General features: G+C 37.9%; 1 protein-coding gene across 1 annotated transcript; it reads right to left on the reverse strand.

Moving 5' to 3' along the window:
* Positions 1-1,101: 1,101 nt before the first annotated feature.
* ywhaqb (tyrosine 3-monooxygenase/tryptophan 5-monooxygenase activation protein, theta polypeptide b) lies at positions 1,102-13,861 on the reverse strand. Its single transcript, XM_056266404.1, has 6 exons — positions 13,726-13,861; positions 11,996-12,387; positions 4,041-4,164; positions 3,142-3,305; positions 2,965-3,060; positions 1,102-2,310 (listed from the first exon to the last, which is right to left on the reverse strand). The coding sequence occupies exons 2-6, from the start codon at positions 12,287-12,289 to the stop codon at positions 2,251-2,253; spliced, it is 738 nt and encodes a 245-aa protein (XP_056122379.1). The 5' UTR covers positions 12,290-12,387; positions 13,726-13,861; the 3' UTR covers positions 1,102-2,250.
* Between the last annotated feature and the right edge of the window lie 1,020 nt (positions 13,862-14,881).

Below are 14,881 nucleotides of genomic sequence, written 5' to 3' on the forward strand. Positions count from 1 at the left end.
CAATAAATAAACAAATTTAACCCACATTTAGAAATTAATCAAGTAGTTATATAAATTAAAAAATATATTATTGCGTATTGTAATTATGCTAAGACCATATAAAACAGTGCCAAGAAACAATAATTATTGCACATATTTGTTGAAGTATTGAAAAAAATAACAGTAAAATTTATTCAATTGCACTATTCCTTGAATTTACTGCATTAAGTACAGGTATGAGATGAGCAGAGACCAGTTCCTAGGGTGAAGGGTTATAGATGATAGATGAATTGTAAAGTCTCACAACAGTAAGCATAAATTACCTCCTGTAGAGGTCTCTGATGCACCAGGGCTGGATCAATCAATTGCTGAATGTACTTCTCATTCCAGCATGCATGTCATGGAGGGGGTGTGAGGTATTGTTTGTAATGGACCGCAGTTTGGACATTATTCTCCTCTCAGCAACAGCCTCAATAATATCCAGATCCACTCCAACGTCAAAGCCTGCCTTCTTAATAAGCTTATTCAGCATCTCCAGCTTTAATTCCAGTGCCCCAGTACAATACAGTGTAAAACAGGGCACTAGCATCGAAACACATTGAAGGACCTGAGTCTTCTCAAGAAGTAGCGTTGGCTCTGGCCCTTTTTGTAGATCTCTTCTGTGTTCTTTGTTCAGTCCAGTCTGACATCTATGTGGAGGATTGAGCTTCACTGTTTTGAATCATGTTTGAAACCAATATACAAACCCAGAACAAGCAAAACACATGTAAATACACTTTTGACTCAAAACCTAATAATTGGAGATACAGCCCAAGTAGTCCAATTCTCCATTATAAATCTCCAAAGTGAAGATTGTCCACTTTTTAAATGAAGCAAAAAAATAAAAAAACACAAGACAGCAAATTGGTTTATAAAATGTAATTTTTAAGCATGTTACATAACATACATAGGGCATAAAACATTTTCACAAGGCTTTTGTGAGACTAAAATCCATGGGAAATTGAGAGAGAGAGAGAGCGAGAGAGAGAGGGAGAGAGAGGGGGGAGAGAGAGAGAGAGAGAGAAATCAATCACATACACAATTAAAAAAAAGATAAAAAGGAGAAACAAGGTAATAGTGGTCCAAACTATAATGACACTCTCTGGACAACCACACACCTGTGCACAATGCATTGAAAAGTACTAAACAGAACTTTAATATTGGCAATATGGCATTGATTCCCATTCCAGTGTTCTGGACATACACAGGCAATGTTATTTGCCAACAACACAAATTCAACGCTAGCAGTCAGAAGAAAGATACTTGTTTCTGGACTTCTATCGTTCTTAACATGCGTTATGTGAAATAAATTTCTAGAGTGGGCCATTAATACGTGAATCAAACCATCAAGACCATATTACCACATTGTGCCACAGATCGTGTCAGAACTGGTCTGCATGCTAGTTGGGTACTGCTAAATGCACAGTTTCACTTTTAACATTGCATTACTAAACAAATAAAATAAAATATGCCCTAAGTCATCTTACAAATGGTTTTAATTTCTATGGATGATTTTGATTTCCAAAAAAAAACAAAGGGAACACTAAACAGACCAAAATCAAGTGAAAAACTGTAAATATATAATTAACAGTTTATAAACTGAGGACCGTCAGATACTACATACCACTGCAGATGCTAATATTTCCAAGTAAAATCTGAAATGCACGCCATTTCAACAAACGTCTTTTTTTTTTGTTAAATTTCCATATCGAACTATCTAAAGCGTGACTGACCACCGCTTTCAGTGGAAGTGCACAACCTGTGGTAGTGCTGAGGTGAAACAGGTAAGAGTGTTAAAGTACAAGATACAGTAGGTGTATATGACAACAGTTATCTAAATGCTTTTAATATCCCTGCAATTACTTTTTAGTCTCAGACTTAGCTGTGATGAAATGCATGTCCTTATTTTTAATTTATTCATTAATTTATTTTCCGTTAACTATTACTTTAAGATTATGTTTGTATAAAATGACACTAGTCATACTTTTCTACAGCAGAAACTGCACATTATGGAAGGCCAAGACAAACAAACTAAGGAACAGGGTTTCTCCCCAAATATCTTTCTTTTCTTGTCCAAAAGCTGCACTTGTGAAAAGACTAAATGATTTTTTTTTTTTCATAAACAGCTCTTCATTAATCATGGGTTTGATCTTTACTGGAGGAATTCTGACATGGAGTGATAAGGGAAAGATGTGTAAAAAGGTTGTTTTCTTTGCTGAAGGAGTGTGTAGATTAGTTCTCTCCTCCCTCGCCTCCTTCTCCCTCATCTGGTGCGTTGTCAGATGTCCATAACTGGTGGAAGAAAAAAATTATATACCAGGGTCAGAACACAAACCATGTTATTTTAGTATTACTTATATACCACTATAGTTTATATTTACTTCTTGTTCATTTAACTGTTGTATAAAAGCAGTATCACATTTGCAATCACGCATGTTAACCGGTTTCATCTCTGTGTTTTGAGCTTGATTTGCTGACTGAAGGCATGAAAAGCAGCCGATTGTAGTGCAAAACTTTTAAAAATTAAAATTCTGTCATTAATTACTCTCCCTCAAGTCATTCCAAACCTGTAAGACTTTCGTTCATTTTTGGAACACAAGTGAAGATCTTTTTGATGAAATCCGAGAGCTTTCTGTCCCTCCATTGACAGTCTATGCAACTACCACTTTGACGCTTCAAAGACTTCATAAAGAGATCATAAAATTAATCTATATGAATTGAGTGGTTTAGTCAAAATTTTCCGATCAGTTTATATGATTGTAAACAGAGGGATTTTTCTGATCTCTTAAATCACATCTCTCTGTTTTTACATTTTACGGTATTTCTCCACTCTATTAAACCAAATAAGCAATTTCAAAGCCTCTATACATTTTTAAAACTGTTTGCGATGCCTCTACTCACTATCCCACACCTGTGAGGAAATAAAATGGCTCTGGCGTAACTTACTGTGAGGTTGTCTCTCAGTAGCTGCATGATAAGAGTGCTGTCTTTGTAAGACTCTTCGTTCAGCGTATCAAGCTCTGCTATGGCCTCATCAAATGCCTAAATATGTACAAAAACACATTGTTAAAAATATCCACATCCGTAATGGATAGACAGCAAACATTGTAATTTGAAGCGTACCTGTTTAGCAAGGGCGCAGGCCTTATCTGGAGAGTTAAGGATCTCGTAGAAAAAGACAGAAAAGTTTAGGGCCAGACCCAGACGAATGGGGTGTGTTGGCTGCATCTCTGTCTTGCTTATATCAAATGCTTTCTGGTAAGCATCCTGAGAGTTTTCTATGGTTGCTGTAAAAAAAAGAAAGAAAAGTAAATGGTTAGTCATGCAACACATATTGGGTACAATAATGTCAAAGTAGGGCTCAACAATAATATGAAGTTTCAGGCCAGTGCTGCTTTCACCAATTCTGAATGGCTTCAAAGTTACAAGTCAGTATAAAATCTGTAATATTTTGCATATTATTAATTCATGGAGTTAAGTTAGCTGCATAAATTCTACCTTTTAACAAACTAAATTAACATTGCTAATTTATTAAATATTACTACAAATATTGTAAATGTTTTATAAAATATTGTACTTGCACATAACATACATTGCTAATATATGAAATACTACTGCAAATATTGTAAATGTTTATATATATATATATATATATATATATGTGTGTGTGTATATTACTTGCTTATACAAATATACTGCTAAAAAAATGTATTGTATGTTTTTGTGGTGGGGTCAGTAAAAATATTGGCAACAGTAAAAAATATTTACCGCTCAGGCCTACAGAGCTGCAAAAAGAAGCCTAAAACCAGGGCTTCCAAAAAATTATAATATTTGAAATTTAAAGAAAGAAAGAAAAAAAGGAAAGAAAATGAGCATTTGTATTGAGCGGATGACTCAACACACGAGACAAACTTCCCCTTGTTTCGATGTTTCCAGTTGCGTCATACCAAGGAAAGTCCAGTCCTACATTTTATGCAAACATGTTTGTAAAACCTACAAAACTAGCAGCCATGCATTCTTACCTTTCTTGTCATCTCCTGAGGCAACTTCAGCAAGGTATCTGTAGTAGTCGCCCTTCATCTTCAGGTAGAAGACTTTGCTCTCGGGATTTGTGGAATTCTCAATTAAATATTTGTTCAGCAGCTCCTGTAGAAGAAGAGTAAATGAAAGAAATGAACCGGTGGAAAGGCATGAAGGCTTAGCTAGAGACCATGTTTAGACACTTTCTTCATGTCATTTATTCCTGTCATTTCTCCAATAAAGACCCCAATAAACATCCACAAACCACCAAATACAGGCTAAGTATCAGCTCATCGTCCTGTTAGTGCCGTTACCACAGTTTTAAGGGATTTCCCTCCAAACTTAATTTTAGTCCAGATTTAAACTTAATCTGAGTCTCAGAGGCTAGCCTTCTGCTGGATCTTCCCATCCATCTAAGACTGCTTCAGCAGTAATCTGTGTCAGTGAAAGCAACAGCTTTAAAGTCCCCGTGAACCGGAAGTTGCAAACGACTTTTCTCCAGTGTTGTGACGTTTTTCCGAGAGAAACGGAATACTAAATGAGGCGAAACGGTGGGCGTGGCTTTTTTCTCAACTAGCACCTGATTGGATCTAGAAAAGTAGGTGTTTTCATTCAGCCTGTCTACTGTCAGTTGGAGGGGCGTGATTACGGATGTTAAGCAGACGCCCAAACCGTGAAACCTACGTCATCAGGCAAGGTCCTCCAACGCAGAGGGGAGGGGAAATTTCAGATTTTGATTAAAGATTACGAAGCCAAAAAAATTTTTTGTGTGGATTGACTTGCATGGATGAATTGTTCACCACAAAACGATCAATTTAGGCAAACAAAGTAAGTATGGTCAATTTTGAATTCATGGGGACTTTAAGGCACGGGTAAATACCAGATTAACCACCATACCAAGGATGAGACAGATTACCACAGAAAGGCCAACACAACATCATGAGGTATGACCCACGCCTTACCACGCTATGTTTAAGATCAGGTCAGAAAATGCAACGAGAGCTTAATTTTTCTCTGCTTCCTCCTACACTTCTGTGCATCACAGACACTGTTACAACACAGAAATCATTAGGAAACATATCAGCCCAGCTTCAGATCAGCACACAGTGAACTGCTAGGAGGTTTGATTAAATCTAGGATAGTCCAACATTTTATTGCTCTCTTAGTGATCAAAGGGAAAGAACACCCAAAAATAAAAAGCCATCATTTACTCACCCTCATGTCATGCCAAACCTGAATGACTTTCTTATGTGGTAACAAGTAAACATGTTTTTGGCCATACAATGAAAGTCCAGGGTTTTGGACCCCATTGACTTCTATAGTATCGTTTTTCATAACTTGTTTTGTGTTCCACCGAAGAAAAAGTCATACAGGTGCAGAACGACATGAGTAACTTTTTTTTTTTTTTTTGGATGAACTATCCCTTTAACCGAAAGCATGCAAATCATTTTTTTTGGCTTTAAAGAGTACAAACTGCACCCTAAAATGTCAAAACAGACAAAACCAAAAGCGTAAGAAAACATTCTCCGGCATGAGGGCCTGTTTCTTCATGCTTGCCTGAGGTGAAAGGCCTGCCAGAGCATTTTTTTCATTCTTCACACTTGTCAAGGATTCTCAGCACAGAGACGGCAGTCTTGAAGACCAATCCAGAGAAACAAGGTCAGTGCTATTCTAGAATCCTGTTTCTGACCTAAAATATAACAGCATTTGAAAAGACTACAAACAGATGTACACAAAATAGCACAAAGTTGAGCATCCAAACTAGAAATCTCATTTTGAGACTTTGTGTTAGGCCTAATTTATGTGTATGGGCTTACATTAGTTTAAAATTTTGGGCTTGTTTTTTTTGGGAAGATAAAACATTAAAAAAAACTTTTATTCAGCAAGGACTAAATGAAATTGATTAAAAGACAGTAAAAACGTCTAAACGGTTAAAAAATATGTATATGCTGTTTTTTGTTTTGTTTTTTTACTTTCCATTCATCCGGTTTCAACATGAGAAACAATGTTTCTCAAATCAACATATTAGAATATTTCTGAAGGATCATGTGACGCTTAAGACTGGAGTAATGCTGAAAATTCAGATCACAGCCATCACAGAAATAAATTACATTTTTAAAATATATTCAAATATAAAATATTTTAAATTGTTATAATATTTCACATTATAATATATTACAGTTTTTACATGCAGCCTTTGTAAGCATATGAGACTTCTTTCAAAAACATTGAAAAAATCTTACTGACTCCAACTTTTGAACTGCAGTGTGTTTGAACCAAGCGGCAACATTCTAATCTGAAAAATGAAGCCTACCCGGAAGTGCGAAAAACTGCAATACATCAAAAATCCGCTAGGGGCAGGTCCCAAAAGGGAGCAAATCTCCATAGACCCCATGTTAAACTGTCCGTTTTCACAGCATACATTCATGTTTTTACAGGTTGGTCGGTCCCATGGACTTTTATTGTATTTTTCGATAGGTTCCGAGTGCCTGACAACTGTGAGGGGGGTGAATTTTTTTCTAACTCATTAGTTTAGATTGTATTTAGATATAAAATTTATGACAAATAAGGGCGTGGTTAATGTGACAGCTGATAACGGGCTGCGCCGAGTGGAATTCCTGAAATTTGAAAATTTTCCGGTAAGTGACATTCCACTACTATTTCACGTAGTTAGCACTATTTAGCATCAATGTTTGTGGGCAGTGGCACTGCAACAGTTAGCATTAAATCGCCTCAGATAAGTTAGCGTCCGAGGTACTTTACCTATGGTTATAACCGGTTATAACTGACGTTTGAAACACTGTAAACGCGTCTGCCAAATGAATACATGTAACATAAGAATAGACTGATGTGTCCCACATTGGAGTGTTAATATATTTTGATGGGTTGTACTCTTCAGCAGCTTTGCAGAGAATGTAGTAGCCATAGACTGTAAAAAGTAGCCTAGTCTGCCAGTCGATCTTGTAACGTTACAAATAGCTGAGGCTGCTTGGCTGAAGAGGCGCGTCCACCGGCCGGCTCAGTCTCACACAAAGCCCGCCCTTTTACCCATATATGGATTGGCCAGAAGGTGGGCGGGGTTAGGATTTCACAAGATTTTCAAAAGATGGTGCCACCCATACCCCCCATAAACAGCCTCAAAACCGTTATTCAGAAAGTCTATGGGTGACGTCAGACGCTTTGTCCATTTTTTTTTACAGTCTATGGTTTGAACTAAGGATTGTATACTAGTCTTCCAAACAGCTGACTGGGTTAAAAGTGAGGTAAACTTATCTTTTTATTTAAGCTTTATTTTTAGAGGTGATGCTGTAAAGGGGAGGAGTTTAGTGACATCTTCTCTGTGAACATTTAGCATGCTGTGCTTTAGTGTGGAAACAGTAACTGCTGGACAGTCAGGAATCTAAAACTCTTTCTGAGAAATTGTTTCTAAATCCATCCCAGCTAGAGCCAACATGCTTCTTGTTACAAATTCACCAGATTAAACAATACATTTACTGTCAGACTCCAAATATGTTTAATTGTTGATCATGTACACACACAGGTGAACATCTTTATAAACATTCCCCTGATGTTGTGACAAATATAAATTAATGATAAATGCTGGAAACACTTGGCACTTATTCATTGAGCCTAGTTCTCCCTACTGGGAGTATGAGAGCTGGCAGCATGTGGCAGGCTGTCTGGACAGGTGGGGGTGTGGAACATCCTTGATCCCATAGCAGATTCAACAGTGAGATGAGTCACAGACACACCCTTAGCCATCTCAGACAAGCTGGGAAATTAAGCTCGAGTTCTCACTAAACCGTGCACAGAAACTGGCCATGACTCACTACACAAACAGTTCACCACTCACATGGATTTAGACTGGACTACAGAAAAAACACTGATAACAGCCCCACTGACTTACTAGAAGGAAACTACAGTGACCGACTACTTTCGCTTTCTGGAGGAAGCACTATCTTAATTTTTTTTTTTTTTTTTTTTACAGATATTAAAAGTTAATATTTTTTAATGTTATAGCAGATAATTGATAAATGTAGACATAAAATGGAAATTCACCCTATTTTATAAATGCATGTTATTGATCAATAACATGTCAGTACTTCAGTTTCATCGCAACTTTAGTATTCTATTATTATTTACAAATAATTTATTTCTAATTTATTAAATATTAATTCAAATAAATATATATCGGCTTCATAACGGCATTGGCTATCAAAAAAACAATATCGGTCGACCACTAGTTGCTATGATAGTTATGATGTAAACGAAGGGCAAAGCTTTGCCTCTGCTAGCCTGTTGACTAACATTACAGTACTGATGTAGTTTACTTTAGCTTTTGTAAGCTCTTGCTTGTGTAAGACTGTTCACCGTCCCTTAGGAAAATAATCCATGATATTGTGATTGATTACTGTTTGTATTACCATAGTTTTCCGACAATATGATTAAATGGTGGATGATAACATCGTATCTGAAAGAAAATTACAGGAAAAAAACATACCACTCTGAAACGTCCTGTGAAATCTGTGCTTGCAAAGTCTGTGCTTGAAATCCGTTGTTAGTTAAAATGGTCAGGGTCTGAATCGGGCTCGAAATGGTTTGAAATTGACGCCATCATTAATATTTAGATCGGATTAGAGCTAGCGGTTATAAAGAAGCGTGACAATTCCCGAACACGCCCGCCCCTAAGCGCTGCCAATCACAACACACTGGGCCAGCTAACCAATCACAGCACATTTCGTATTTCGGAAGGAGGGGCTTCGTCGAAAATGACGAGTTCAACCAGACTGCGGAGAGAGGAGCTATAATAATGTAAAATATGTGAAAAATAATACATTTTTGAACAATCAAGCATGAAAAAACATATTCTAGTAAACCCCAAAAACAAAAACAGTAAATCTACAAGTGAATTTAGCCATCACAACATTCAGTAGAGTAAGAAGCATGGTTATTAATTTTTAGATTGGCTAAAGCTTTCATTTAAATGTGTTATTAAATAATTAAAGTTTTAAAAGTTTAACTTAAGAGAGCGTTAGATGAGTAAAAATAGAGGAAATAAGCATGTACACATTAATAGCCAATATCGACCAATATTTATCTAATACCGATAAATAAAATATATCAAATATACCGTATTTTCCGCACTATAAGGCGCACCGGATTATAAGGCGCACCTGCAATGAATGACCTATTTTAGAACATTTTTCATATATAGGGCGCACCGGTTTGTAAGGCGCATAAGATACTGCAGTCAAGCGTTTGACTGGGTTTGCGTTATGCATCCACTAGATGTGCTAAAGGGAATGTCAACAAAACAGTCAGATAAAGTCAAACTTTATTAAGCGTTCTGACAACTCCGTTCACTCCCATGGTAACGTTGTTCAAACGTTAAAGGAGAACTCGGGTCAATTTTAACATTGAGCTCATTTTGTTGTAAATTTGGAGTGCTGTCGGTACAGATAACAACGACAAAAACCGGTGTTGCCTACACCGTGTTATCCTCTTTTTAAAATGTGCACCCTGTTGACTTAAACGGGGCAAGTTTTAAACCTGCTTTTAGCCTCTTAACAACCTTAATGTGTCATTACAAGTGCACAGCCATGTGAGTGAACACGGCGAATCTGACTGCAGTAAATGTGAAAGATATGAATAAAAATGATGTTTATTCAGCCAGCTCACATACCCGTATTTTCTTCCTGTTTTCAGTCGAAGTCCACAGTAGGCGATTGTCGAGTGCGCGCGCGCGATCATTGGTAACTAAGCAACAGTGGAGACTCAGACTGTCAGCCGATGACGGTGCTGTGTGGTGTTCTGAGAATATCAGCTCAAATGGATAGTTCATCCGAATCAGATGTTGAACACGTGGAGGAGGTTTGATCGCGCGCGCGAACTCGACAATCAACTACTGTGGACTTCGACCAAAAACAGGAAGTAAATACGGGTATGTGAGCTGGCTGAATAAAGAGATTATTCCTGCCTTCGTGAAAGCTCGGATCACAGTTGAGACTGATATATCAGCCCAGGCATCCACGATCCATTGGCAGATAGTGGCGTAAGTCGCCGGCGCTGTCTCCCCGTCTTGGTGAACGTGTGTTCACCATCCATATATAAGGCGCTCCGGATTATAAGGCGCACTGTCGGTTTTTGACAAAATTAAAGGCTTTTAAGTGCGCCTTATAGTGCGGAAAATACGGTAATTAAAATCCGCTAATTTGTCTATATCTTACAAATTTGATCAAGTATTTATAAACCCCCTAGATTAGATATCACCTCTAGTTTTGGCATCTGCCATTGAAAAAACAAAACACATTTTGGTTGACCACTGCATACATAAAACAGGGTCTTCTTTATGAATACAACACTTTTTCTGTTGCACAATAGCAGACTCGTCCTACCATTTCAGCACAGGCTATGAGAAAATAAACCACAGCTTCCATTTTTAGAACAAACCTCCTTCAGGCAATGTTAAACATTGTATTTATTTAAAGAAACAAAGTGTCTGAGAGGATGAGGCTGAATTGTTCCACCAGTAGCACAAGCATCAAGAATGAGGAACTGCACAAATCACTATTACCCAGCAGCAATTCAGACAGCGTTACTAAACTGCACCTGAACACACCTTCACACACACCCACCTCTGACCTTTGATCATCTCATCTCTCTGTGGACAAGGCAAAGACAAAGCCAGGCACATGATTTGACTATATAAATAAAGGCTTCCCTCTGTGGGAAGTGTCTAACAGGAAACACTTCTCATTATCTTCATGCCAATTACATCAAGAGAGGTTTGCTTTACAAAAAGGTATTAAATACAAACTGCACACCTTCTAATTGGACTTATCACTACATAAGCTAGATATAAAAAATAACGAGACTGTGACTGTCCTTGTGCAAGACTGTGCATGCTCCCCTTAATATAGACACCCTCGTCTCCAGCGAGAGCCAAAACTGGGCTGCTGTTCCATCAGAAAAGAGGACATATTCTCTGCCATGTTATGTGTATTGCACATATGTGGTCTACAGAGGAACACATATTCTGATATATACAGATATGTCTATGATTGAATCACAGCAGTGCTAATGTTCAGAACAAACGCACTTTGCTTGTGTGATTAATTCAGCAAATACCACTTAATGGTACAGATTCTATTCAAAATTGTACATTATTTTGGTCTTTGGTGTGCTGTGCAATATATACGTAACATTGAAGATTAAAGTGAAACAATAATCCACAGTTAAATGTGAAGAAAAAAAAATTCAAAATGGCAGCAATGGAATCTTTGTATTATTTGTATACTGATTTGGATTGCATGATTTAGGGGGAAATTTGAATAGTGATTTTTCTGATAATTCTGGTTTTAAATGTAATAAAAAAAAATCAGCTGTTATTTTGGCAAAACACTGCCAGGAGCCCTTGAAGAAGCCCTCTCATTTGTTGACAAGAGGCGTTTTATAAGTACTTCTTATTACAGGTTTGGGAAGATTTTTGGCACATAAAGTTATAGTGAAACTCAGAAGACATGTAGAGATTAGTTTGCATTAGGGGCAGCTTTTTACAGTGACACTAGATCACAAGCTGCTTGTGTTTAAAATGTATATCACTCTAAAACACATAGCGCGTATATTTAATTATTTAAACTGCAAATTTGCATATTGTGAGCCATATCGTGATTGATTTCGATTAATCGAGCATTTTGTGCTTTGATCTTTTATGTAGTTTTTTTTTATATATTTGTATTTTACTGTCTATACAGTCCTTTGGTCTACAGCGTAGTTGTAATGGGCTCTATAAATCTCAAGTCTCAATAGAGCTTGAGACTTGAGCCCTATTACAGACATTTGCATTCTTCATTGTGTGTAGGGTTTCCTTTCATACTGTTCATCCATTGATATCACAAATTATGGTATTTAAAAACGTTACACTATGTTTTTGCATTGTATGGACATGCATACTCACCAACACATCGTTGCAGATGTCTCGCAGTTCGGACTCCACTTTCTCCCGGTATTCCTTCACCATCTGCAGTTTCTTGTCGTTTCCTTCAGTCTTCTGCTCGATGCTGGAGATGACCCTCCAGGCAGACCTCCGGGCACCTACCACGTTCTTATAGGCGACGGATAGCAGGTTTCTCTCCTCGTTAGACAGCTCGGACCCAGCTTCAGTCACCAACTTCATACAGGCTGCCATATCGTCATAGCGCTCGGCCTGCTCGGCCAGCTTCGCCTTCTGGATGAGCTCTGTTCTGTCCATCCTGCTGCTTTTCTTTAAGTCTGTGAGTGTTTCTAGGTCTATGGGACACTCGACTGATCAAAGGAGGGGAATGAACCGCTGCTTAATCCCTAGAGACGCTGAGGAGGAAAGATAATGACAGTCACACTCCATATATTGATTAGAGAATCATTTATGTGAACGAATCATTCACTTCTATACACTGAAGTCTCTCCCCTTTGAAGTGTGTGAGTGCTTTAGCTGTAGCACAAGCAAATAGCATTTGAGTACAAGAGGTGTAGCATATCATCAACAAATACAGCCTTTACTGAACAAGTCCATGTTAGGAGATCAGAAGATGTCTAACAATGAACTCTTGTCGTAAATGACTGAATAACAGAATCGGTTGAGAGAATAGTTCAATTCCTCGTTCATACCACGTCAAAACACGCCATTTTTTTCGCCACCTACAGGCGAAACAATGCAAATGTTAGAAAGAATCAGTGAACAAATCTTTTTTTGGTGAATGATTCAAAAGATTCAAATCACTGAAATGAGACAAAATCGCTACCAATGCTCTTCCGTGTGAATCTTACACTTTCATTCTCAACACACGGACTAAAAACACGGATATCAGCCGAGATTAATGGATGCGTCTTAAAAGTGAGCAGCCCACCAAAACAGACAGCATTTCTGGGTGCGTTTTGACAGATGCTGTCTAGATAGGCAGCTCACTAGGTTTGGAGACAAGGGCAGGGTGTGTGTGTGTGTATGCGGCTTAACACATCTGTGTCAGTGTGATCCGTATAGCCCTGCCCTGTTCACTAAAATATCATACATATATACCATACATATCTCGAAAGTGGACCCGATTTAAAGTACACAAAGTAGGACATCGCAGTTCAATATAACTTACCGATCACAATCATACCGAGTCAATTTGGATCAATGAAATCCAGCCTGCTGATTTCCGTAGCAATGAGGTTAACATTACTGCTCATTATACAAGGCGCTATTTTGACAATTTCAGCCGTCAGATATCCACATCATATCAACATAAATATTAGTTTATACTATCAATACAGCTCGATGTAAATCATCTTCAGGATGATGTAAATCAGCTAAAAAAAAATTTTTTTTTAGAAAATCCATTGTAGCGATGTGACGACCCGCCTTCAACAGCGATGGGTCTCATCTTGTCCAATCCATGTTATAATTTTGGACAACAAATATTCAATCTGCGACTACAAGTATCGCACATCAAAGGGAAATAAATGTTTACTACATTGTAATAAGCAAATCAACATTTTCCCCCCTGATCGAAATGGACGCAGTTTGGCAGCCCCTCCTGCCTCTCAACCGAGCAGCGCGGTTATACTGATTACGCCGTCTATTGCAACAATATAAATTATATTTAAGAATCTAAGCTTGTATATTAAATAAACATAACACCTTAAATCTATCAGATTGCATCTCACCTCTCGATCAACGGTTGACTCCAACGGATTGATAGCCTTTGAGCTTGGATGGTTAGGGGAAAAATGTAGTAGAGAAAGACAATCGAAAGTGTTACCGTAGGACGTCGCTAATCCCGCCTGTCAACCAATCAGATGCCGCGCTTCGCTACTATAACGCGTAATTCTTCAAATGATCATCCAATAGCAGCTCAGCGCGGGGAATGGAGGCGGGCCGAAGCGAATAGGTTCGGTTGACCCGTAGACTCTGACTTGTAGCCACGGGGTTTCCTCCAATTAGAGCACGGGGGATGACGTCACTATTGCTATGGTGATCCCCCCTCCTCCTACTCATCCCCAGCATCACCATCAGCATCATGATTGGGAACTGCCTGGATGCATCAACAGCAGATCTAGCCTACCTACTGAGACCCAAATACCATCTCTCTAATTAATCAGATTGGAAAGATAATTGCTTTGCTTCTTCAAAGGGCTAGTTGAGTTTATACAAGGTGTGTTTGGGGGTTTGAAAAAAATTTACAGTATTCAGCTCTATGATAAGAAAAGATGCTGAAATTCCAGCACAGATTCAAAGAGAAGGACATATTTCTGAACACAATAATAATACACAAGCACATATAGCATGTAGAAATAAACAATAAGGTACGAGAGGCCAGTACACATTGAGAATACAGACATGGCTAAAGGACATCATTACAAGGTCATAATTGCAACACATTTAACTGCGGCTTTAATCACAATACACCAAGGCATGCAGTGATTTTTTGCTTCTATAAAACCGGTATAGGCTACTTTTTAAAAATATTAAGGACGCAATGTTTTATTAAAATGGTAGCAAATTCATTAAGTGGCATCCTTCCACTAGAAGACAGTCCTTGACGTAACACAACGTTGCTATGCAACAAAAAATAACAGTCTGCTAGGTAATAAACAGATATTTCGTCTGTTACCATATTATTATGGTGTCAGTTTTATGTTTTTGAAAGAAGTCTCTTATGTTCACCAAGGCTGCATTTAGGCTATATGATCAAAAATACAGTAAAAACAGTGATATTGTGACGTTTTATTTCAATTTAAAATAAATGTTTTCTAATTTTATATAGGATATATTAGAATGTAAGAAGCAAGACATTTATTAGCCAGCCTGACCATCCCTTAG

The sequence above is a fragment of the Rhinichthys klamathensis genome, unplaced genomic scaffold (assembly GCF_029890125.1).
Source record: "Rhinichthys klamathensis goyatoka isolate OS25496 unplaced genomic scaffold, OSU_Roscu_1.1 h1tg000247l_1, whole genome shotgun sequence".
Lineage (NCBI taxonomy): Eukaryota > Metazoa > Chordata > Actinopteri > Cypriniformes > Leuciscidae > Rhinichthys > Rhinichthys klamathensis.

Bases quoted from the DNA above. Each gene is read 5' to 3' on its own strand.
- ywhaqb (XM_056266404.1), bottom strand. From the start codon at position 12,289: ATGGACAGAACAGAGCTCATCCAGAAGGCGAAGCTGGCCGAGCAGGCC. The intron at 4,165-11,995 runs GTGAGTATGCAT...CTTCTTCTACAG, and splicing joins ACATCTGCAACGATGTGTTG to GAGCTGCTGAACAAATATTT. The intron at 3,306-4,040 runs GTAAGAATGCAT...TTTTTTTTACAG, and splicing joins CTCAGGAGATGACAAGAAAG to CAACCATAGAAAACTCTCAG.